The sequence below is a fragment of the Equus quagga genome, unplaced genomic scaffold (assembly GCF_021613505.1).
Source record: "Equus quagga isolate Etosha38 unplaced genomic scaffold, UCLA_HA_Equagga_1.0 220_RagTag, whole genome shotgun sequence".
Taxonomy (NCBI): domain Eukaryota; kingdom Metazoa; phylum Chordata; class Mammalia; order Perissodactyla; family Equidae; genus Equus; species Equus quagga.
Genome location: NW_025799647.1, coordinates 489,820 through 516,325, shown reverse-complemented (window position 1 = coordinate 516,325; position 26,506 = coordinate 489,820). Strand labels below are relative to the sequence as shown.

At 45.8% G+C, this 26,506-nt stretch overlaps 1 protein-coding gene across 2 annotated transcripts in view; it reads left to right on the top strand.

Annotated features, from left to right (window-relative positions):
• Positions 1-6,994: 6,994 nt before the first annotated feature.
• The window catches only part of LOC124233771 (SPARC-related modular calcium-binding protein 1), a 141,708-nt gene continuing 122,196 nt past the window's right edge, over positions 6,995-26,506 (top strand). For both annotated transcript variants that reach the window (XM_046650962.1, XM_046650961.1), the window contains exon 1: positions 6,995-7,366. In XM_046650962.1, the coding sequence (XP_046506918.1) occupies positions 7,268-7,366 (99 nt within the window). In that variant the 5' untranslated portion in view covers positions 6,995-7,267. The remainder of the gene's footprint in view (positions 7,367-26,506) is intronic.

Genomic DNA, 26,506 nt, shown 5'->3' with positions numbered 1-26,506 from the left:
CTCTCTTTGATCGCTTGCTCCGGGGAGATGTCAGCCGTCCTCTTGCGAGGCCCCATATGGAGAAGAACGGGGGTATCCGGCCAACAGCCACTGAGGAACCGAGGCCTGCTAACAACATGTGAGTGAGCCTGAAGTGGGTCCTCCAGCCGTAGATGACTGTAGTGCTGGCTGCTGGGCTGACGGCAACTGGAACTGGCTACATAATTGATGGCATCCAGTGGAAAATGAAAATGAGGGGGCTCCTTGTTCAAAAATTATAAAAAATTTCAAGACAGCAACAGCAGAGTATTAAGCCAAGTGTGGGACTTTTCATGATTGCACAGGTCGCATGCTTATGAAGGTGGCCCTGACTGCAACCTCAGGAGAGACCCTGAGCCAGAACTACCGAGCGAAGCCACTCCCAGATTCCTGACCCATAGAAATGCACGGAGATAATGTTTGTTGTTTTAGGCTAAGTTTTGGGAATAATTTGTTATGTAGCAACAGATAACTGACACATTATCCCTTTATTCCTATTTCTGTAAATTATTTGTAAAATGACTTAAAAATATAAAAAACATAAAATGACCTAGATGGTAAATGATAATAAGTTTTTTTCCCTGGTCTGCTGAGAGTTAAAGAGATAAGAGTGATCCAGTTAGTTGCAAATTTAGTTCCACGTTCGCTCCCGCTTCAGTGCCTTTGCACATGCTGTTTGCCATGCCTAGAATGCCCCCCTGCCACTTTCTCCAGCTTAAACCTGACATCCTTCAGATCTCAAACATCACTTCCTCAGGAAAGTTGACCCTCCAGACTGAGTTAGGCACGCCTTTTAATAACTTCCCACCCTACACATCTTTGCAGTACTGTGCACACTTGTAATTAGTGAATTAATTATTGATAATTAGTTGCTTAATGTCTGTCTTCCCACTAAACTGTAAGCTCCTTGAAGTCAGTCACCTTCTGTCTTTGTTCTCATCATATACCCAGTGCCCAGCGCAGTGCTTGGCACACAGTAGGTGTACAATAAAATTTGTTTGATTTATTGGTTTGTCTTTGTGCCAATGGATTGGGACCAAATGGTGATGACTGGCAATGGAGTCTTAAACCCCAGTCTGAACGAGATCCTTGTAACAGTGCATTCTCTGGAGCGCCCAAGCATGCTGGTAATAGGTCTGAAGATGTGGGAAAGGCTCCGTGCCTCATGGGCTCTGGTGTAAACAATACAGACCAATAAAGCAGGCAAATGAAAGATAAAGCCGGTGAGTGGGGGAAATTCACACATGTGGAAATAGGAGTTGGACCACCTTTGGTAAGGTTACCCTTTGTGGTTAAGCCTCAGTTCCTCGTCTGCATAATGGGACTAATGATACCAACCTCATAGGCTGGGCCTGAGGATATGAGATCATGGAGGGAAAGTGCTTGGGAAACTGTTCAGCTCTTAGCAGCATAAGGTGGAGGGGGTTCAGCTTCTGATCTGCTACTTGTTTCTGGCTATATAAGTTATGAAACCTCCCAGAGTCTCAGTTTCTTCATTAGTAAAATGGGGAAAATAATGGTACCTGCCTCGTGGAGTAAGTGCTCAAGTGTGTGTTCAGGTCTTCGTGTTTTGCACTGGCTAAGCCCTCACAGTGACTTGTACTATTGTTATTAGTAAGTTTGAAACTAGGTCCCAGAAAGTAATCAGTGAAAAGAGATATTCCCCTACAGGTGGAAGAGGGAGGGAAAGAAATAGAAACAGAACAATACAGACGATTGCCAAGAATATTTTCACAAAGATGTGCACTATTCCTGGTGACCATAATTGACTGCTGGTCTCTTTAGGGGGCTTCTTTCTTGCCAGTCTGGTACCACGTGGCTTGAGCTTCATCCCAGTATGTTCTTGGTTCCTCCCACTTGAAGGCGCCTAAGAGACAGAAATACCAGAAGAAAATTTTTGTGGCATCAAGAGTCTGGGTAAAAATAGAACTAAATGTGATCCAACAGTTCCACTTCTGGGGATTTCTTGGAAGAAGATGAAAATACTAACTTGAAAAGTTATCTGCACTCCCATGTTCATTGCAGCATCCAGCATTGTTTACAATAGCTAGGATATGAAAACAACCTGAGTGTCCATTGATGGATGAATGAATAAAGAAAATGTGGTGTACATACACAATGAAATATTATTTGGCCATAAAAAAGAAGGAAACATTGCCATTTGCAACAACATGAATGGACCTTGAGGGCATTATACTAAGTGAAATACCGTATGATCTCACTTATATGTGGAATCTAAAAAAATCAAATTCATAGACACAGAGAACAGATTGGTGGTTGCCAAAGGTGGGAAGTGAGAGGTGGGCAAAATGGGTGAAGGGGGTCAAAAGGTACCAACTTCCAGTTATAAGATGAATAAATCCTGGGGATGTAATCTACCCAGGTTGCATTGTGACTATAGTTAATAATACCGTATTGTATATTTGAAAGTTGCTGAGAGAGTAGATATTAAAAGTTTTCGACATAAGGAAAAAAAATTGTAACTAAGTGAGGTGACAGACGTTAACTAAACTTATTGTGGTGATCATTTCACAAGATATATACACATCAAATCATTATGTTATACACCGTGGACTAATACAATGTTATGTGTTAATTATAGCTAAAAAAAAAAAGGAGTCTGGATGTCTGGTCCTCAGGCCACTAATATTTATGAGCATGAGGGAGCTGGACATGCGGAACTAGAGAGAAGCCATAACTGAACACTCTGGACTCCACTACATTGTCCATGGTTCTTTCGTTTGGCAACTCAAGGTGTCATAATGATGATAGCCCCTACTGTTAGTTGTCCCCAGTATTTTATTCTTCCTTGGTAACATAAACTCTGATTTTCAGCTGGACCGCTGTGGCCACCTTGAGTTAAGACTACATTTCTTTCAGCCTTCTTTGTAACTAGATGTGGTCATATAACTAAGTGTTAGCCAGGGGATAAAATGAAATGTGACTTCTGGGAAGTGTCATTAAAGAGAGGGGTATGCTCTTCTTTTACCCTTTTCTTCCCTGCTGGCTGGAAAACAGATGTGATAGCTAGAGCTTGAGCAGCTACCTTGGACCACGAGGTAGAAGCTGCTTATTAAGAATGACAGAGTGAACTAGAAGGAGCCTGGGCTACAGGCAGCTACCCTGGACTTTGAATGGCGTTTGTATACAAAAGAGAGCAAGAAGCTTCCAAATTGTTTAAATCACTCTGATTACTTTTTGTCATGTATACTGTTTTAGCTTCATCAAAGTGTAACTGACAAAATTGTAAGATATTTAAAGTGTAGCACATCACAATTGGATACATGCATACTTTGTGAAAGGATTCCCCCATCCAGCTAATTAGTACATCCACCACTTCACATAGTTACTTTTTCTTTTTTTTTGGTAATTGTCATGTCTATTTAAAATTTAAGGAGTGACCTTGCTAAGGTTAACTTCTGTGGGTCAACCTCATCTGCATAAGGGAACTAATAATAGCTGCTTTGGCCCAAGGCGAAGTGTTACCGCAGGTTAGTCATAAATCCAGAAACAGAACCCGGGATTCTTGGTGTCCCAGGCTTCTGAGCTCAGTAACGGATTTGAAAAGTTCTATTCTGGATCTTAGACACAACCCACCTTTATGTGTCGGTAGCTGTTGTCACCAGGGGAGCAAACAGAAATCAAGGTAGATTTGTATTATGGAAGCACTTTTCTCCAAAGCCCCATTCAAGATCCACCTTCTTTCCGAGACCTTCTCTGCCCATTACGTCTATAAAGGGCCCCTACTGTCTGAGTCCCCAAAACACATCCAAGGCTTTGCTCTTATATATGGGTATCTGTCTACTCTGTGTCTTAAATTAGATCGTAACTTCTCAGAGGGCAGAGTTTGCATCCAAAGATAATAATAATAGGTATTGTGCTGGGCACAGGCGGAGACGCATCAAAGTGCCTGTTCAATAAATGGAAAGGATCTATTCCAAATACAAGACAAGGCCAGGCTCCTCGGGAGTATACAGAAACAGAGATCTATTTGAAATGGGTGTTCCTAGCTAGTACTAAATATTCGAGGCCCTCAGGCCTCAATATGGGATATAAAGTATTATTTTTCTTCTACTGAAATATCTCCTTGCAAATAGAAGTCCCACAGGACAAGGAGTATGGCTGAAACTGGACAGACCAGATGCCAGGATAGCTAGATTTATTTTTGGACCATAAGCCTGGCCTCCAGGGAAAGAAGGAACTTGTCAAATTCACTTTTTCGCTTGGATCAGGAGATTGAGCCTGGCAGAGAAATGCTGTTTGGGACTAGCAGTTCTCTGGCATTTCTAACCTTTTCTGGGCTTGGGAGGAGTCAGGAGAAGAAAATGCATCATTTGAATGATGGCCATGGTTACGACAGGCCCTGCATGCCAACCAAAGGGAAAGAAAATACTTGCTGAGCAAAGTAACTGGAAAGCAGTTGTTCGCATTTTAAACGAAGCTACATGGTTGAAATCCAGAATAATGCAGACTTTTGGACCAGGAACCACTTGGAAATAAGCTTTCTGGCTGGAAAGCAGCATGTGGTGTTATGGATGGAAAGGATGATTGCAATGCCTTTTCCCTGGGCACTTCCTGCTGCCAGATACTGGGGGGCCATCTCAAGCCTATTTACTTCCAACAGATTTCTCAATAATTCCAGCAACAGAAAGAAGCTCACCAGCATGACGGGGTGCATGCAGCCAGGTGGTGAAGTCAGGACGAACCTGTCCCCCTACTGAGCCTGATGGTAACATTTCCACCTTGCTGAGCCTCTGGTGGGTGAACACTTAGGCGGGCACGTGGAAGCTGATGTAAGTGCTGCATGAGGCACAGTGGCACCGGACAAGTGTCACAAGTCTAGCTGGGCAAATTCCCAGCGTGCCAGATCCCAAGAGCTGTTTCCAGGAAGGGCTGACCCTTGCTGTTTCCATGCTCTTCCCTGACGCTCAGTGAAGTTCAGAGTCTCAGTGCCCTTGCAGACACTGAAGAAACGTCCAGTGAGCACACAGGGATGGTCGGACCCTATGGCGTTTGAGATTGGGCATGCAGTCATCACACAACGGAGGCAGAATTCGACTCTGAAAATCGGGGCTTGAATCTCGGCTGTCATTTACCAGGCAAATGAGGCAAGTCACGACTGCACGGAGTGTCCACTTATTTACCTGTAAAGCTGGATCTGTCTCTACTTCGCAGGATCCTTCTGAGGATGAGATGAGACATCTGTCCTGCCCTCTTAATATGCCGGATGGTGATATTTCTAACTTAACTCTTCTAAGGGCTTTATATACCCCATCTCTTTTTATCCTGACAACAACTCATGAGGTGGCTACTATTTTTATCCCCATTTTACAGAGGGGAAAACTGGATCCCAGACAAGTGAAGTGACTCATGCAAGGTTATACCACTAGGTGGCAGACCCAGGATTTGAACCCATCCTGACCGGCTCCAGAGAGCATGTCTGACCACCGCATTATTTCCCAGCAGAGGAAGACAGGCAGTTCTCTTAGAGGTGTTCTTCATTTTTGTTTGGAGAACCGCAAGTTCTTAGCTATTGTTCCAGCATCCAGTCCGAGCTTTTTGATCTGAGGGTGCTGGGGAGAGTTGAAGCCTTTTACGTAGAGAGCGGTGCGTTCAGGTTTATCCTTTAGAAGGATGACTGGCTGCAAGGTGGAGGCTGCATGGGGCCGGCAAGGGGAGCGGGCAAAACTGAATGCAGGAGTTGGGGCGGGAAGCTTGTTCACACAACCCAGGAGAGAAGCCATAAGGGAGCAGAGCTAAGACTTGTCAGGACCTCTCAGGCCCAGACAGAGGAGGAATTAAACACTGGCACTGCCTCCAATTCCGGTTAGAGAAAAGTATCCGTCGCCTTGAAGTGGTCCATACTAATGGAAGTAAACACTGAGGGCTGTGCTCCACATAAGAAGATATACCCTGGTTCTCTTGGGTTGAACACAGTGGACAGCCTTGCTCCATTGAGGAGCTGTTGTGATGTGGCTGTGACCATTCCCAAGACCTCCCTCTGGGGACCACCCTGGGCGGAGCCCTCCAACAGCCACTGGACCTTTCGCTGCACTGTCTCTCCAAGTGGGTTGGACACCCAGGGGGGCCTCCCCTCCCTCCTCTGACCCATCTCTAGGGTCTTTGCACCACAGACTACCCTTCCCCTTCAATGCTTTTTCCTCCTTCTCCCCCACCAGGAGACCAGGGTCCCTCTCACCTCCTTCCCCAGGGCTCCTAGCACAGAGAGGCTGACCTTGTGCCCCTCAGTTCGACACAGGGAATAGGATGCCTCGGTTCCAAACCCGCATCCACCACAGAGCCACAGGTGGGCACGACCCCATACACACGAGCCTTCCCCAGCAGGCACATGCCCAGCCCATGCTTCGCCTTGCCTCCTCCACACTTCTTCCGGGGCAGCCGCTGTAGGACTTGGGGTGTCACCTCCTGGAAGTTGCTTCGGGAAAAGCCAATGCACCCACTCCCCTCTCCCCACGCGGGTCACAGCCCGCCCTGTGCAGGTCACCTGGCCACTTCCCAGTTGCTTTTGGTGTTGATGCAGCGGAGAAGCAGGTTTCTCAGTGCGTAGGCGCCCTGGTACCCTTATCTGAAAAATGGGTATTCCCTGCCTATTTCACGGGGCTGTGGACAACTCACGCACTGGCGCTGAAAACTATATATGCTTAGGGTATTATTATTATTAGCCGGGCGGACATTCTGGTATGTTCAGGCTGCTGGAGCTCTCGTAGGCTTCCTCGGACAGAAAAGCCGAGAGAAAGTTCCTCTTTTTCCCAGTCTCACCCGGAGCTCACTAGGGCTGAGCAACCGAGCGTCTCTCCCCACTGGGGTTGACCGCAAGCCGCCACTTTTTGCTCTCTCCCATTGGCTTTCACCTGCCAGAGGGTCGGCTGCTACGGGCCTCTCGGCCCGTCAATCAGGGCAGCCGGGCTCCGCCCCGCCCCTCCCGGGGGTTTATAACGGGAATTCCCATGGCCCGGGCTCTGGCATCCAACCTGCTGCCGCCGCGGCCCGGCCGAGCCGAGCGAGTACCGCGCGCGGAGCACACGCTCGCGCCCCGGCTCCCCGCCTTCGCGGTGCATGCCCGCGCGCTCCGCCCGCAGCCCCCGCCCGCCCGCGCCGCTCCGCCGCTGCCGGCCGCCCGCCGCCGCGGGGGCCCCGAGGGAAGCAACGCAGGGAGGCCGGCGCGGCTGTGCGCCCCGCGGAGCCCGCGACCCCTGCCCGCAGCCGGCTGCCCGGCCCGGCTGGCACCATGCTGCCCGCCCGTTGCGCCCGCCTGCTCACGCCCCACTTGCTGCTCGTGTTGGTGCAGCTGTCCCCGGCTCGCGGCCACCGCACCACGGGTCCCCGGGTAAGTGCGCCCCCAGCCGCGCGCCCACCTGCGGAGGGAGACCGGGGTCGCAGGCCCTCGTCCCTGTGGGCTGGGGGAGGGCGAAGGGAGGTGTCAGACCTTGCCATCCCCCCCCCCCCCGCCCAACTAGCAGTTCCCTGTGGGCTTCTCATTGAAGTTGCTGAAATAAATTTTCTCCCATTGTCTCTCACTCCGCCCCAGCCTTTCTTATAGCACCGATTCTGCCTGCTCCCCTCTCCGGAACTGTCACTGGTGGGTTTTCTTTCCCGGTCTCTTCTCCCAGGGCATTTTGCTCCAAGACCCTTAGAGGTGCCTCCCGCGTCCGAGGAAGCTCGCTCTCCGCTCAAGTAGGGCTGCCCTGTGGTCTCACTGCGCCCGGTCCCGGAGCGCTGGCATTCTTGGCAGGCGGGGGGGCAGCCCTGCCTCCAGAGTTTTAGGTTACCCGAGAGTCACACAAGAAACTTGTGTTGTTGTTGTTTTAAAAAGCGATCACGGCAGGTAATTTTAATGTTCCCCCCTGTTGGGCACAGCCCTGGAGGAGGGGTAGCGGCGGGGGGAGCCATGGAGAGGTGGTGCAGACGAGCTGCGCAGTGTGCAAGAGTCTCTCCCCCTGGGTTCGAGGCCGGGAGGGTGAACTACTCGTTGAACCTTGGTCAGATTGGAGTTTCTGAGCGATATGAAACGTGCCAATGCTGCGCACAGGACAAGCTGTCTAGGGCATTGTAAAATCTCCTGAAACCAACAGCGTTGTGTTCATTTCTGGTCTAGATTATTGCTCCCACCACCCCAATTGGTCTAATGAAGGATTCCACTGCCTTAAAAAATGTACTGTTAAACCACCTAGTGGTTGATTTGACCAAACTTATTTAGACAATCTCTGGCCAAGAATTAGTTTATGTTAGGGCAGTGGTCTCTTGACATAGCTGCTGGCCCGAACCGGCACTGGTAGTCCATGTGAAAGTAGCGAGGATCTTTGTGAAAACAAGACTGGCCCCCCACTAACTTGTGCTTTCCTGGGTATCCTTGGGCCTAACCTCATTACCACCTGTTCAGATTGCAGGTCCTTTATTCATAGCTCTTGCTATATGGGAATCATCTTTATAGCTGTCGTGTGTGGTGGAAAAGCCTTGCAAAGTTTGACGAGCCTTAATGACTGCCCAGATGCTGGCTGATTACATCGGAGCTGAGCTATCACTGTGAGATCAGATTTGCAGCCACTTAGGAAAGAAAAGTGTTTGTCCCCGTGTTGGGCTGGCCCTTGCTTTTATGACCAGATGTTCAACAGCAGCAGTTAAAGTGCGGCAGATTAGATCCAGGGCGTGTCATAAATCCTCGACAGCAGGCATTCCCAAAGCTGGGGCAAGGAAGGGCTCCGGGAGTGACTTTTATGGATGCAGATGAGGATGCCTTTTAAATGAAGCTGCTTGGTTTGATATTAGGACTCGCGGCTCTTAAACTCTGAGGTCAGGAGAGCCATGGCGTTCCCTCCAATAATTAGGAACAGCCAAGACAGAGATGCAGACCAGAGCACCCAGGCTCAAATCTGGATGCCCGCCCACACGAGAGGCCCGCAGACAAATGGTGGGGGCTCGTTTGCTGTTGGGCACGTCTAGCGTCTCAAGCCATATGGCTCTCCTTCCCTGCCTCCTGAAATTGGAGGAAACAACTTGTAGGGGAAAGCCAGGGACTTCAGGGGAAAACAGGGACATTGGCTAGGTTTCTCTCCACCTCCTTTAGTCTATTAATTTGATAGAAATGATGGAACGTAAGCAGGAACTGTACATAGTCTTGTGTGTGTCCTGCTGCATCGCCCCCACCCCATGTGGTTAGAAAGTACCAAGGGGAAGCTGATATCTTGAGCATGTGGTTACCTAGGTACATTTATAGGCGACAATAAGAACAACTATTTATGAGCACTGGGCTAGGCACTTTCTATAATCGTTTATGCTTATAGGAAGAAGAAGATGGGTCTTTTTAGTGCCATTTTGCGAGTGACTCAGGGAGGCTATATGGCTTGCTTGAGACACTCCTGGTGCATATGTAGCTCTGAGAGCCAAATCCCAGTTTGTATGGATTTATAAGTTGTGTGCTTTCTGCACCACCAAGCAGCTGCAAGGAGTGTTCATCCCACTAGCCATGCCGTTCCTGGTTCGTCCAACTAGGAAGAGATGGCGTAGTGAGAAAATACTGAACTCAGATGCATCAGGCGAGTCTGTAGAAAGCATCCTTAATAATATTTTTTGGTGTCTGTATCGCCAAAGGGTGATGTTTTGAGTTTCAACCTATCCCCCAAGACTCCATTTCTCTTCCGTGGCTTCTTGGTGGCCTCAGAAGTACGGCTCTGGTTGCAAGTGGCGGCGTCATAGGAGGAGCAGAAACATCTGGCTTGTTGCAGTATTCCCTTGGGCACCCCTGGGTCTCTTCTGTTAATCTTTTGAGTGACAGAGGCTTAAGGATTGGCATCTTTTCCAGCTGGCTTTCTAGGAAACTGAGCACATGCCCTTTCGGTTTAACTTTATCTGGCTCACTAATTGAGCTCCCCCGAGGCCTAGACCCCAATCCTTGCCCCTTATTTGCTTCCTGCCTTCATAAAATTCCTGACATTCGCGTGACTCTGGAAACCAGCAGCGATCGAGTCTCGGGTTGGAGGGTATTACGTAGGGAGCACCTGATATTTTGGTCTCTCAACTCTGCTGCTTGGCTACCTTGGAGCTGGGCAGGATCCTTTTAATTAGCGAGGAGGTAACTATTTCTCTAATCCTGCACAATTTACTGAAAACGTTTCAGAGGAGGATGGGATTGGGGAGCGGCTCTCCCGGGCTGGCGGAGTCTGGTGGATGGTCAAGCTAAGCCAACTGCCTGTCTTTGTCTAATCTTTGTCTGCCCTTGAAGACTGGAAGCTGGGTGAGGACAGGAACTGTGCCCATCTTGTCCATCGGTGTTCCCTCCTAGAGCTCAGCACAGGGCCGGGCACCTGGTGGGGATGGACTTCTTTGGTGGTTGTAGAAAAGATAACTACATGCAGACAATGCGTATTGAACAGTGGTCCATGGTTTCCACTTTCTTGGTGCTTCAGCATGCCTGGAGGCAGAAAATAGATTTAAGGAGTTGAGAAATAGGAGAAAATGGGAAAGTCAAGAAGTCTGAGGAAGGACTTTGATTTCTTAATTGTTTTAGATATATTCTTTATTTGTTCTCTCTCCTCTCGCTTACTTGGTTCATCCTTCAAAGCTCAGCTCCAGTACCACTCTCTAGGAACTTTCCTATAGAACACCCTTTGGGTTAGAGTTGATCACTCTCACCTTATGACGATTTCTATAGCTGGTTCACTTGTGTTGTCGCTTTCGCTAATCCTTCTACAGTGAACATCTTGAGAGTGTACCAGCATCTTCATCTTCTTAGCACTAACTTTCCCCTTCGGCACTTCATCTACCATCCTGTCTTGTTAAATGAACAAACTCACAAACCCTTGAGGGCAGAATAGAGATTTTATTTGTCAGTGTGCTGGTCATGCTGCAAAGTATTCTGTAAATATTTGTTGAGATGAATTGGACTGTACAGTGATGTCCAAGCTGGACCCCCTGCTCTCATTTAAACCTGAAATTGGTTCCTTACAAACATTTCCCCCCCATTTTTAGGCTTTTGTTCTTGTTTAAAAATAAGTGTGTGTGGTGGTTATGGGAGGTTTGGGGGAGGAGAGACTGAGCGAGCAATCCTGGCTGGGGGAACAGGCTTCAGTTCCACCCTAATCCCTTTTTTATCTTGCATTAGCCAAATGTGAAGCAGCTTCTAGACGGTTCCCTTCCATTTGACTAGCTTTCCTCAGTGCCTGGACCAGGGTGGGTCCTTGTGTCTGCATCGATGCCCTTATTATCTGTGTGCCTGACAAGACCCTTCTTTGTCACATAGGGGATTTATCTGAGATGCTCCCCAGATGCTAGGCCAAGAACTTAAACATTTTGATAGAGCTGATATGGGAATTTACAGGAATGAAATTGAGGAGGACAAGAAGAGGAAACAATCATCTTAGAAACTCTAAAAAATGCAATCACATGGAAAACACTTGATATTATCTTTTTATCTGCTAAAGCTGAACATCCACATTTCTTTTGGCCCAGAGATTCTACTCCCAGGTACGTACGTGTGCCCAAGAGAAACTCATGTCCAGAGGAGACTTATGCGCCACGTTCACAGCACCACAAGCCTGGAAAGAGCCCAAAGGCCCATCCGTTGGAGGGCAGAGGAGGAAACTGTGATGTGTTCACACAGTGGAGAATGATACTGAATCAAAACAAATGAACAACGACATGCAAAAATATGGATGAAGACTGGTAATATGATGTTAAGCAAAAGATGCAGGATGACGCATTTTATAAAGTTAAAAACAACTAGAATTAACTGATAAAAAACATTCAGGAATACGTTTAGCTGCAATAAAACTATATGAAAAGATATGGTGACCACAAGATCCCGGGTGAAGTTAGGGTGAGGCAGGGGACAGGTTGGCGGGGGAAACCATGTGGTTAGTACAAGTTGGGGGTCACTAATTTACCTTTTTATGTGTGTGTGTGTGAGGGGAGGATGTGTTTGAAGGTATTTGTCCATTAGTAAAAATCTAATAGCTGATTAAATAAAAAATAAAAGTGGGCCCTGCATGGACCAGCGTTGAGAGTGTCATGAACCACAGATTGTGATTAATTTAATTCTCTGCACCTGAGGTCAGATGAACACACCTTCCTTGAGCAGGGACTCCTTTCTTGCCTCCTTCTGCTCCCTCCTCCCCCTTTCCAGATGTGCGCGTGGCCCTACCTAAAATACCATGCTGGGGAGTGATTATTGGCTTTTGTTTCAATTCTTGGCCGGTTAGACCCAGAGTGGGCCCAGGCCCTGCATACACGTCGACATCAGTGGCCAAAGGGCTTGTTTGTAAAGCTGAGCGGCCGTGGGCAAACTTCCCTCTCCTTGCTCAGGGGCATCAGCCTTGGACATCTGAGTCCCAAGCCCTGCTGAGGACTTGGGTCAGAAGCCTTATTTGCCAGTGGGAGTGGGGGAGGCGTGTTCCTGGATTGGTGCCTGTCTTCCTTCTGACCTCCTCCCTCTCCCCGCTTTGCAGAGCCTGGGGGAGGGGGAGCGCGGCCCTGCTTAGCAGGTACAGGGCACCCTTTCTCTCCCGACCACATAGAGATCTATTGTTTAAGCAGCCAAGTTCCTGGCATTGCTGGTGGTGGTAGGGGATGTCAGCGTGGAGAGCCCCCTCCTTCCGGGTTTGTCACTGTGGAGCTGTTTGGAAGAGGACAAGGGTTGAGTTGCGGATGAGAAATCGATCGGAGCTGCTTGTGAGGCCTGCCAAACAGGGTTAGCATTGTACACATGTGCTCTGCACGAATCCTGAGTCACGGAGGGGAGAAGAGTATTGGATCTCCACGAACACTCCCAACAGCTCCATCAAGACCTCTAAGCAACATCTGTCATTATAGCAATTAATTGGATTTCCCTTTGTATCTGACATCATTCCAAACTCAATTTCTAGATCACAAAATAATCTTACTTTTGGCAGACATCTGAGCTCTTGAGGTGTGGAGCTCTGTGTGCTTCCGGATGTTGCCTTGGTTAATTTCAGCCTCTTCTTTTGGAGCCAGAGTGGGGCAGTCTCTACAAAGCAGGAAAGGCGGCTCAGGAGAGCCCCTCCCACCATCAGGGAGGACCAGGACTGAGGGAGCTACCATGAGGTAATGTCAGGTGCTTTGAAACTTGACAAATACTCTCCACGTGTGAGTGACTGTGCCCATCCCCCATAAAAACTAGTGCACACTAGAGCATTGATCCAATTCTGTAAGATAAGGATCGAGTGGTTTTTTTAAAAAAGTATTGACAGTAGAGAAAAACTGGACCAGTCTTCCCAGATGGTTCATTTTTAGGACTAGATAAGCATTTCTAGGGCAGTGCTGGGAATTTTAAATATTTTTTTGTGTTTATTGTACACCTATTCTTGAAAAATTCTGCAAAGCCCCTGGGAGAGGACACAAAAGTAGTAGTGAGTAAGAGGGTGAGGTGGAGAGTGTTGTGAGAGGACGTGGATCATTCCTTCAGGTACACAGTGCACTGACCAGCTCAAAAACAGCAACTCCAATGACTTCCCTTGTCAGCAGTGCTGTTCAATAGACCTTTTTGCCGGGGTGGAAATGTTCTCTATCTGTTCTGTCCCGTATTAGACGCATGTGACCATTGAAGCTTAAAGGTGGTTCGTGCAACTGAGGAATGGAATTTTTAATTTAGTTTGATTTTAATTTAAATTTAAATGTTAATAGCCACATGTGGCTAGTGGCTGTCATATTTTGGACAGTGTTGGTCTCTAACCAATGTGCCCCCCTTTACCTCCCACTGAGTACCCCCATATGCCCCAGACTTTGGCCACATTGCATTTCCTGACCTCTCCGTCTTTGTCTGCAAAACCCTGCCCATCACGCGAAAGGCTCGGAAGGCTCCACACCATCATCCAAGCTCCGCCCAGGCAGAGTTCTCGCAGCCCTCTGTGCTTTGCTTACTCCGGACGTGTATGTCCCCATCTCCCCTGTATTCTCGCCAACAGTAGGAAGGAGGGTAGTGGGGCAGCCTCCACACAGGCTTTGGAGGGAGACAGCCCCAGGTTTGAGTCTGGCTGTGCCACTGTGAGCCTGGGCTAGTAATTTAACCTCTTGGGTCCTCGGTTCCTTGGTTTGTCCAATGGGGGTCACAGCATCTACGTTCCAGGGTGGTGGGGAGGAGGAAGTAGGATGTTTTAGCTTCCTGTCCCTATTGCTATTCCTATCCCTATTCCTGTCCCTATTCCTATCCCTATTCCTATTCCTATGGTAACTAATACTCAAACTTAGTGGATAAACTACACAAATTTCTGGAGGTCAGGCGTCTGACACGGGTCTTCGTGGGTGAGATGTCACAGAGCTGAGTTCCCTTCTGGAGGCTTTAAGACAGAGTCCATCTTCTTGCCTTATCCAGCTTCTGGAAACTGCCTGCCTTCCTTGGCTTGTAGCTCCCTTCCACCATCAAGGCCAGCAATAGCTTGTCAAGTCTGTTTCATGCTGCCATCTCTCTGGTTCTGACTTTTCTGTGTCCCTCTTCTCCATTTAAGGACCTTTGTGAGTGATTACATTGGATCCACCTGGAGAATCCAGACTGTTGTTATTTGAAGGTTAGCTAATTCCACCAGCAACCTTAATTCCCCCTTGCTATGTAAGATAGCAGTATTAGGATTGGGACATGGGCATCTTTGGGGGGCCATTATTCTGCCTATCACGGTTGTTCAGGGTCTAATCCAGTGCCTGGCTCAGAGAAGATGCATGATAAGTGGGGCCATTATTGAGACCTGCAGCTATTAGTTTCTTTCCTTTTAGAGTGGGAGTCTCTTCATGGTGGAGTTGCATAATTTTCTTTATGGACTCAGTCCTGCCCGAGAACAGGTGCTTAGTAAATGTTTATTGATAATAGAATTTTTAATAAATGTAAGTTGTTTCTTTCCTTGTAAAGATACACTGAATAGTAAAAAGAAATAAAATGCAAACTGGAATATATAATCCCCTTTGTGCAAAAAAACCACGTTGGTTGTTGTATAGAAAAATTGGGTGGATCATGTGTCGTGCTGTTAATGGTGGTTATCATGGGAATGTTCCATTTCCATGAGATGTATCTTAGTAATTATTAAAGTAATTTTGTTTACAATGAGCACTTTTAATCTTAGAGGAACGCAATAAAGATTAAAACCTGCGTGATTTAAAAAAACCTGTTTCAACCCAGCCTGATGCTCAAGTCACCCTTGGGTTCAGTGTACATCTGACCCGGTCGGCCTGTGTCCGTGCTGGGCTGATTTTTAGGGATAGTAGCTATTAGTACCAGGCCTCCTGCTCATTTTCAGCATGGTAACTGTTTGCTTTAAAGGAGAATTCTCAATTAATCTCAGCAGGACACAACTGTGAAAAACGTTTATTGCTGCCGGTGGGAATATAAATTAGTACAGTCACTTTGGAGAATTACAGTTGACGTTGCAGACACACTTTGACCTTGTGATTCCGCTCCCGTATAGACCCTCGAGAAGCGTTCTCAAATATATACCAAGGGACGCATTTAAGGATGTTTGTAAGCAGCAGTTTTTAGTAGTAGTAAAAAATTGGAAACCAGCTAAATGCCCGTCAACAGGAGACTAGAAATAGAAATTGTGGTATAGCCACATAATGGCACTGAAAATGACTAATCTAAAGCCATATTCATTATTATGGATCAATTTCATTACTAAAATGTGGAGTGATAAAAGGCAAATTGTAGAATAATGCATACATTATGATGCTATTTATATACAGGTTGAAAGCATGTAAAAACTATATATTGTTTAGGAGTACATACATATGTAAAAATAGGAGAAAACTAAGGGCAATGCTAACTGAAGCTCAGGTAGTGGTTATTGAGGATATGAGGGCAGGAGGAGAGAAACAAGTTGGGGGGTACACAGAAGGCTTGCACTGAATTGATGAGGCTCTGTTTTTAAAGTAGGTGGTGAGTACAGGATTTTTAAATTCCTTTTTATACGTATTACACAATGCATCATAAAGTTTTCTATAAAAGATAAAATGCATTTGGATAGATCATAAAATTTTAAGAACAAATAATGTCTTTTGCTCTGTGCTGCTGATCACACTTTTCCTTTCAGGGACGTTTGGCCTCCTCTCTGCCCACTGCATTGCTGGCCGCCTCCCCACTGTCCTCTTGAAGCCCTGAGGCCGTGCCTCCTCCCTGAGCTCAGGGCCAGGTGCAGATGTGGCTGCCTTCCCTGCCTCGGCCTTACGGTGCTCGTGTCCTTTCTGCTCGATCTGAGCCTCTGCTCTGCTCATAGTACTTGCTCTCCTTGGATAGTTAGGGATGAAGTCGATCATTTTCTCAAATTTATTGGCCATTAGTTTAGGGTTGCCAGAGTTGGCAAATAAAAATAGTAATATAGGATTGCCTAAATTATAAGTTGCATAAATTTGAATACATAATTGCATAATGTAAATGGCATAAATTTGAATTTAAATAAACAACAAATAATATTTTAAGTATGGCCCAATCAAAAATTATTTGTAATTTATCTGAAATTATTTGTTATGTATCTGAAATTCAGATTTAACTGGATATCCTGTATTGTAGCTGACAATCCTACATTAGTTTCTTTTCTTTTGGGAATCATCTATCCTGACATTTTGCTAATTTTTAAAAGAGGGGTGGTAGTTTTTTGCCTACCTCACTGACTGACTTGGAAGAATTCTTTTTTAAATACTAAGAATATTAATCTGTCAAATGCCTTTCGTTATAAAAAAATGGTTTCAATCTACTAAATTTTACATTTTTATGTAGCTCGTCTGTCATTGTGATTTCTGTCTTGGGAGTCAGCATGAGAAAGGTCTTCCCCTACTAAGGTTATAGACATGAGGGTGAATATGTTTCTAAAGGCTCAAGTTGCACAAGCAGTAACATATATACCACACAGGCCACCCATTTGATGTCTGATAGGAGTTTATATAGTATTTTCTGTGAATTAGTGTCACTCTATGGAAAGAGTGCCTGTCCTGTTTCAGAAATTCCCGGTAACATTTGGAAAGGAGATATGTCAACTGGAAGTATTCCATCAAGGTAATTACTTGGGGAAATCTTTATAAAAAGTGTTACTTCTGGGGCTGGCCCCGTGGCGTAGTGGTTAAGTCCAGTGTGCTCTGCTTCGGTGGCCTGGCTATGTGGGTTTGGATCCCAGGTGTGGACCTACAGTACTCATCAAGCCATGTTGTGGCGGTGAGCCACACACGAAATAGAGGAAGATTGGCACAGATGTTAGTTGAGGGTGAATTTTCCTTAAGCAAAAAATAGAGGAAGATTGACAACAGATTGACAACAGATGTTGGAGTGAAGCTTCTTCACGAAAAAAAGGAGTGTTACTTCGGGTCAGCAGGCTATCCTGGAAAGGAGACTAGGACTTTGGCAAAGAATTTAGACTCTCCTTTATCTTTGGGTCCTTTCCATTCATTTAAAAAACTTCTCTTTGTTACGAAAACTTCTGAATATACACAAAAAAGGACAGAATAGTGTAACGAATTCCCATGGAACTCTCACCCAGCTTCAACAGTGAATAACTCCTGCCCAATCTCCTTTCCTCCACCTGGGCCCCTCGTCCCCTGTTCAGATTAATTTGAAGCAAGTCCACACATTGTATCTTATCATCTGTAAATATGTTCATATGTATATATATATATCTCTAAAAGACCAGGACATTAAAAGAAACCTAACCACACTACCATATCACAACCAAAGAACATTAACAATAATTCCTTAATATAATTCCATCAACATCCAGATCTCCCTGATTCTCTCTCAGATGTGGTTTTCTGTTAGTTTGAATCAAGATCCAAATAAGTCCACATGTTGACTTATCTGTGTCTTAAATCTTTTAATCTATGCGTTTCCCCTCCACCTCCTTTTTACTTTGTAATTTATTTGTTGAATAAACAGGTTGTTCTAGGATTTTCCACACTACATTTTGCTGTTTGCATTCCTCTAGCGTTGTGTTACATGCTCCCCTATCCTTTATATTTCTTGTAAAATGATAGGTAGATCTGGATGCTGGGTCAGATTGAGATGTGATATTTTCTTTGGCAGATATATTTCATGGGAGTTCGTGTGGCCTTCCATCAGGAGGCACGTAGCATCTGTGATGTTACCACCGGTGACGATCATTGTGGGATCCATTAATTTATTAGGAGTTGTCACTGATTTTTAAACAAGTAACAAGTTATACTGAAAAGGCTTCTGACTTTTGTGTGGCGTCGCTGTCTTCCTTGTCTCTGGTATTGCCACGGAGGGATATGGAAGAGGGGGTTTTGGTGCCCGTGTTCTCATCTCAGCAGCGGCCTCTTGATGGGGGCTGCGTGTGACTGCAGAGCTTTGAGAGGCAAACTCTGCCTTGAGTCTTGGTTGGTGGTCAAACCAAGAGGAGTCTCCTTGGCTCCTGGTGGAAGCAGTAAGAGCGTGAAGGAGCTGGTTTTATTCTTTAGTGCTAATCAGGAGGGCTTTAAAGTATAATCGAGGATCAGCTTTGTATGTGATCTTTGGTATGTGTGCATCAGTTGGGAATTTATACTATAAGAAGCTGATACCACATTTTGAACTGGCGTACCCTATGAAGGGGCTTCATTGGCTTAAGTAATAGAAGGTATGGATACAAGGTGGGTTTCAGGATTGGTTTGATTTACTGGCCTCAAACACTCAGTGACTTGATGTCTCTCCCCTCTGCCTTTTGTGTTGTCTGTTTAGTCCCAAGCCTAGCCTTCTGTGGTGGCAGGATCACTGCAGTGATTCCATGCTTCGCATCTAAACATCACGCTTTCTAGAAGAGGGAGAGAAAATTGGCTTCCAGTAGCCTTTTCAGAACTTGGATGCCCTCAGAACACTTTGGCTCTTAGCTTATTGATCTAAGTTGGATCAAATGCCCATTCTTTTAACCAGTCCCTTTGGCCAGGAGAGTGCCATGCTGGGAGTGACAGGCCTAGATTCCTTAGGTCCATCCCTGTGGCAGGGTAGGAGGTAGGATACCTATTTCTGGAGCTGGGAGTCAGGTTATTCCCCCTCCCTCCTCCTGACCACATGGCTATAGAAGGTGGGAGAGTGGAAGGGATGCTAGGGCAACAAGTGCAGTGTCCATTTTGGGATTTGTAGCATTTTGTAGACCAGCAGAGTGGTGGTGGCAGGGGATGTGTGATGAGAAGTGTGCTGGACATTGATGGTCACAGCCCAGAGAGGGAGATCTCCTGTCTCTGTGTGATCAGTTCCTTTCTCTGTTAAAGGAAGATTAAATGACTTCCAAGGCTACTACCAGTGAAGACATTCCAAGATTAGAAGCTAACAGGCCGGTCCTGTGGCTGAGTGGTTAAGTTCACGTGCTCTGCTTGGGCGGCCCAGGGTTTCGCTGGTTCGGATCCTGGCTGTGGACCTAGCACTGCTCATCAAGCCATGCTGAGGCAGCGCCCCACACAGCAGAACCAGAAGGACCTACAATTAGAATATACAACTATGTATTGGGGCCTTTGGGGAGAAGAAGAAGAAGAAAAAATATTGGCAACAGATGTTAGCTCAGGGCCAGTCTTAAAAAAAAAAAAGATTAGGAGCTGATAGGAAAATGGGAACATAGGAAAAGTTCAGACACTTTCAGAGTAGAAGAAATAGGCCAAATGAAGATGATTCCAGGAGGCCTCCCCAAATGAGATGAGCACGATCACATAGTTCCACAATTTGAAGAAATCTCAGGGATGCCTGCCTTCTGTGCACGAAGTAAGGACTGTCCCCACTCCACACAGCCAACTAGTGGCAGAGCCAGAGCCGGAACTCAGATCTCTGCCCCCATTTCTCTGTCCATAACTTTTTCATTCAAAGATGCCCTAGAGAACTTGGGAAAGTGACAAAAGTCTAGCTAAGGGGAGGAAATAGCTTGAATTTTAGTAGAGGATTATATTTCTGGGTTGCCTTTGGCCAATTCACCAATTTACAGTGGTTGGAAAATGTGGCCAAAAAACTCAGAACATGCAGAATCTTCAGCATCCTTGCCTCCTGACTACTGGTGTTGTTATACCTTCCATTTCATGGGGTTCTGGTTTCTTAGTCCCTAAAAGAATTGAATTCCTTCCTGATTTCTGAAGATGGTGAAGGCTTCAGTTAGGAAATGTGCAGTAGAGCAGTTGGAACAAATAGCCGGTGATACAGTTTGAAGAAGTAAAGGTAGATCTTGGTGTCAGATTCTCTTTTTGGGGCCGGCCTGGCGGCTTAATGGTTAAGCTCCCACGCTCCACTTCAATGGCCCAGAGTTTGTGGGTTCGAATCCTGAGTATGGACCTACACACCACTCATCAAGCTGTGCTGTCGTGGCGTCCCACATAGAAGAACTGGAAGGACTTACAACTAGGATATACAACTATGTACTGGGGCTTTGGGAAGGGGGGAAAAAAAAGAGGAAGATTGGCCCTGAGCTAACACCTGTGCCAATCCTCCTCTATTTTGTATGTGGGACATCACCACAGCATGGCTTGATGAGCAGTGTGTATTTGGATTCCATGCCCGGGATCCGAACTGCGAACCCTAGGCCGCTGAAGCAGAGCAGACAAACTTAACCGCTATGCCACCGGGCCAGCCCCATGGTGTAAGGCTCTTAATGCTTGTTATTAGCAATGCAATCAGTGCAGATGTACACAGAGTCAAATGACACATAGTCTGGAGCACAGGGCGCGTGTTTTATGGTTGGCACAATAGTTTCCTGTGAGGGCTGTTAAAATCAAAACCCAGTTTGAGGGTTGAAATGGGAACTGAAAAGCATCTGAAAGTGTTCAAGGTCCTCCTTCTGTGGACCCTTTCTCCCTGCGGCTCTGGCGGTAACTTCAGAAAGCCTTAGGGCAGATTCACAGCCTCACCGGCCCAGGCAGCCTGAAGTCAGAGGCTGAACAGAGGACAAGATGCATCGTCTCCGTCTGTCTTGGCTTCTCCTTGGCTTTCAAGCTCACCTGCCCTCTCTTGGTGGTGTGTTATTATACTTTCTTCTCTCATCACCGTAGAGGCTTAAAAAAAGACTGGGCCCACACCTACTGCCAATTCTCAGTTTGTACCTTTTTTTCACTTAAAGCCTCATCTACCTTGAGAAGGAAATGCACCTCCCATCTCATTGCTGGGTGACAGAAGAAATGTGAGCCATTACTATTCCACTGGCTGGAAGGCTTTCACGCCCATCCAGAAGGCAGCGTAGCCTAGTGGTTTGGACCTAAAGAGACCTGGGTTTAAGTCCTGGCTTTGCCGCTTTTTAGCTGTGTGTTCTTGGGCAAATTAACTAAGATCTAAGCTTAAATTGAAGATTTTATTTACCTCATTGGGTCATTGGAGAGTTTAAATGAAATAATCGCAGAATGCTTAGTAAATGTTAACTATTCATTAAAATAACAGATGTAACAAGAAAATATGAGAGATTCATATGAGAACCTGAAATTATTTTGTTTCCTTTAGTTTCCCCCTTGGAATTAAAACTAAAAAGTCCATCAATCTTTGGAAGATTTTTAATCTGTAGTTCTATTCCTTTTTGTTTAAAACAAAGCTAGTTTTTTGTGCGATGAATCAAATTCCCACGCCTTTCCCAACTGGATATTGGTCAGGAAATGGTGGAGGAAAGCTGCTCTTGGGCGTGACCTTTCTCCATGTGCCTGAGGCCGGGTCTGCTCCTCCAGGCATTGCACACTCTCTCTTTCCTGAAGTCTTTTTTCCTTTTCTCTTTTCCTGAGCTGGTGGGTTGTTTTCCTGAGTTTAGCCTCTGAAGGAAGCTCAGGTAAGCTTGATCACCTTCCCTGTTTCCCCCAGGACTCTGAGAAGCAGTTTTCCCATTAGGAGGTGACTGGGAGGCCCTGCTGATATGCCCTCCTCCTAACTTCTGGGCTGGGGGGTCAGCCTGATGACTCCCCAGTATGTTCCCAGATCTGGTCCCCAGGCAGATTCCATGGAGCTGGAGGAGCAGTGCCTGGTTTTTCTAGTACTCTCCTTCCTTCGCCCCAGGCCGAGCCTTCCCTTGTCTGGGGTTGGGAAGCCACTCACGGCAGGGCCTGTGGGTGGGCCCACGCCCAATCCTCCAGGCTGCTTTTAGAACAGCATTGCAGAGAGGAAAGCTCCTGGCTGTTAGCATGACTTCCTGGATGGATATTTCCAGATATGGCGGCTCGCGCCAACCACACACACTTTTTTTTCCTTCTAAATACTTTTAATTGGTTTATTTCGACCGTTGACGTTTAAAGTGATTGTTGATATAGTTGGATTAATGTCTACCATATTTGTTACTGTTTTCTATTCATTGTTCATGTTCTTTGTTCCTATTTTTGTCTTCCACTCTTTTTCTGCCTTTATGCTTTTAACTGAGCATTTCATATGATTCTATTTCTCTCCTTTCTTAGCATATCAATTATACTTTTTTTTTTAGTAGTTGCCCTAGAGTTTACAATATACATTTACAACTAGTTCAAGCCCACTTTCAAATACCACTATACGACTTTATGGGTAGTGTAACTTCCTGATCCCTCCCTCTTGCCCCTTGTATCATTGCCCTCATTCTTCTCACTCACACATAAGCTGTAATCGTTGAGTACACTTTTGCTATTATTATTTTGAACAAATTGTAATCTGTCAGGCTGATGAAAAATACAAAAAATAAAAGTTTTTATTCGTTTTCCAGTGCCCTTCCTTTCTTTATGTAGATCCGAGTTTTTGACCTACATCGTTTTCCTTCTCCTTGAGCTTCTTTTAACGTTTCTTATAAGGCACATCTACGGGCAACAAACTTCCTCCGTTTTTTTGTTTTGTCTGAGAAAGTCTTTTATTTCTCCTTCACTTTTGGAGGATAATTTTGCAGGATACAGAATTCTGCGTTGATGGAGTTTTCTCTCTCAACACTTTAAATGTTTTGCTCCACTCTCTTCTTGCTTGCGTGGTTTCTATGGGATTCTTATTTTTGCTTGTTTATTGGTAAGGTGTTTTTTCCCTCTGGCTTCTTTCAAGATTTTTTTCTTTATCTTTGATTTTCTGTAGTTTGAATATGATATGCCTAGGTCTAATTTTTTGGGCATTTATCCTGGTGTTCTCTGAGCTTCCTGGATCTGTGGTTTGGTGTCTGACATTAATTTGGGGAAAATTCTCAGTTATTATTGCTTCAAATATTTCTTGTGTTCCTTTTTCTCTCTCTTCTCCTCTGGTATTCCCATTACATGTATGTTATGCCTTTTGTAGTTGTCCCACAGTTCTGAGATATTGTATTCTGTTTTTTTTTTTCTTCAGTCTTTTTTCTCTTTGCTTTTCAGTTTTGCAAGTTTCTATTGAAATACCCTCAAGCTCGGAGATTCTTTCCATAGCTGTGTCCAGTCTACTAATGAGCCCATCAGAGGCAATCTTCAGTGCTTTTTATTTCTAGCATTTCTTTTGGATTCTTTTTGAGAATTTCCATCTCTCTGCTCACATTACCCATCTGTTCTTGCATGTGATCTACTTTTTCCCTTAGAACTCTTGGCATATTAATCACAGTTTAAAAAAAACACACCTGATCTGGTAATTCAAACATCTCTGCCATATCTGCCTCTGGTTCTGATGGCTGCCCTATCTCTTTAAATTATGTTTTTTGCATTTTAGTGAGTCTTGTAATTTTTTTACTGAAAGTCAGACGTGATGTACTGAGTAAAAGGAACTGCAGTAAGTAGACCTTTGGAGACGTAGTGGTAAGGTGCAGGAGGAAGTGTTCTAGCCCTATGATGAGGTCTCAGTCTTTTGGCGAGCCTGGGCCTCTGGACTGTGAACTTCTCAAGTACTTTTCAGTGTTTCCCTCCCCTTAGGTGGGACAGGATGACTGGAGGAGTCTGGAGGTGGGTATTTCCCTTCCCCCAGGTTGGTTAGGCTCTGAGAAAACCCCAATGTTAGGCTCTGGTAAAATAGTTTCTCCTGAGGGCAGGCCTCGTTAAGAACAGAATGCTCTGGCTATTTCAAAATGGCTGCTTTCCCCTCCCCCTGCCAGAAGCATGAGAGGATTTTTCTCTGATGTTCACTGCAAGACCCTGGTATATATTCTTGACTATCCCCAATACCCAAAGGTTCTTCCTTTGTGTTAATTATGAAAAACCCAATAGCCAGTGTTCCCCAATGCTAAAGCGAGTGAGTTGCACATCACAGTGAAGATTGCATGTGCCAGTGTGTGCTCATCATGGCTGACTGGACTCATGACCACATACCACAATGGCCGGGTCCAGCTCATGGAAATGTTAGTCATGTCAGCTTGTAACTGGATGTCATTAGCAAAATCTTGGTTTCTTTCCTGAGGAGCTGAGACCCAACAGTTAAGAATCTTGTTACGTCCTGTAGACGTGTGTTTCTCAAAGAGTGTATTTCCTAAAGTATGATCTGTAGTTCACCTGAGATGCTGCAGGGTCCAGGGATCTGCACTTCTAAAAAGTGCTGCAGATCATTCTCATGCACACTCTAGTTTGAGATTTCTTTAGGCTAAAATTGTAGAAAGAAATAAAATCTATCAGGCAACGCCTGGAACCGTTGGCCGATGCAACCTGTGACTTAAAAGAACATAAATGAATCCAAATTCCATTTGCTTTTGCTAATTGCTACTTACAAATATCAAGACAAGCTCCCTTGGAGGGAGCAGGGGAGCCTCTTGAAGTCTCTGGCCTCTGCTCTCCCAGCTGTTGTGTTTGTGGTTGAGGGTAGAAGAGCATCTTGTTTTTGGGTTGGAGCCATCCCTGTTCCGACATGAAATTGAGAATCTTAGCTGGGCAGCTGCAGTTCTGCAAGAGTGATGTCCAATTCTGTGGAAGACCAAGTCTTAAGGGCCACATGTAACTGCTGTACCATGTGATGAAATTTAAAATGAAGATTTCTGGGGCCGACCTGGTGGTGCAGTGGTGAAGTTCGCACGTTCCGCTTCAGCAGCCCGGGGTTCACCGGTTCAGATCCCGGGTGCGGACATGGCACCACTTGGCATGCCATGCTGTGGTAGGCGTCCCACATATAAAGTAGAGGAAGATTGGCATGGATGTTAGCTCAGGGCCAGTCTTCCTCAGCAAAAAGAGGAGGATTGGCAGCAGTTAGTTCAGGGCTAATCTTCCTCAAAAAAAATAAACAAAGTAAAATGAAGATTTCTTTTCCCAGGCTCTTGTCCCATACTCAGGAGATGTCCAGGAAGCTGAAAAGAAGTGCTACAATGTAAATTAGTACATTGGAATCCAAGAGGTTCCAAAGATATGGAGTGGTTGGATTGTTCCATTCACTGTCTTTGCCTCCTACTTGGGGCTTTGGATCTGAGCACAGCTCTAGTTAGGGAGGGGCATTTTGATTCATGTTCTCATTCATTTATTCACTTATGAATTGGCCTTTGATAGAGCTGTGGGAAGCAAGGAGGAAATTATGTTAGCATCTGATCCAGAAAAACCGCTAAGTTAATAGACAAAGCCTTCTGAATTCTATTAGGGAAGGGTGTCTTTGGGAGCAATGTGACAAACGTCCAAGAAAGGACATCTTTTGCTAGATGGAAGAATTGTGCAAGTGCTTGTTGAAAAGGCTTTGTCCTATGTCTTTGCTTTTCACACGTTCAACAAGCTATTCAATGGTGCACATACCACCCCACTGGGAAACTCGGACTTGTCAGTGGCAAAGTTACGTGATGCATTAGGAGAGAGAAGATCAGTGCATTCTGTGGTGGTTCTTTGCCTGTTACCATCTTGAGAAGCCTATTGTCGTAAACATCTGTTGTTTTGGTCTTCCTAGTATCTACTCTTTCTTTTCTGGTAACAGAATCTCTGCTTTCTTTTGGGGAAAACTGCTCCCTCACTCTCAGTCCCCATAACTTACGTGCACTGATCCTACCTCCCAGTTGCAGGGTGAGTGTGTGACCTTGGCTTGTCAATCAATGTGTGCTCTCTCCCAGGTTAGGGATGGTCATGTGATCCAAGCTGGGTCAATGAATGGTCTGGGACTTTCTGTTGCAACTACTGGGGAAGAGAAGCTCTGGGTTGGGACGCTGTGAGGATGTAGGTCTATAGTGGTTGGTGGTCACTTGGTCACTATGAATGAAAAGCTTGCCTGAGAATAAAACCAACACAGAGCAAAATAAAGCTGAGAGAGGAAAGCGACAGATCTCTGATAATATGTTGTGAGCATCTGGATGCAGCTATGCTTAAAGCTCCCTTGTATTTCCCATTTATATGCGCCAGTAACTTCCTGTGATAGATTTCATACGGTTTCTTTGTGGCTCCTTCCATTAAGAGGTGGAGTCTATTTCCCCACCTCTTGAATCTGGACTGGCCTGTGAATTGCTTTGACTTATGGAATGTGGTAGGAGCAGTAGTGTTGAGTTCTGGAGTCTGGCCCTCAAGGGGCCTTGCAACTTCTGCCTTCACTCTCTTGGACCTCTGCCCTGAGGCCACCATATACGAAAGTCAGTCTAACCTACTGGAGGATGATAGGCCAAGTGCAGGAGAACTGAAGTGCCCCAAACAACTGCTAGCACCAATTGCCCAGCATGTCAGTGAGGCCATCTTGGACCTTCCAGCCTAATTG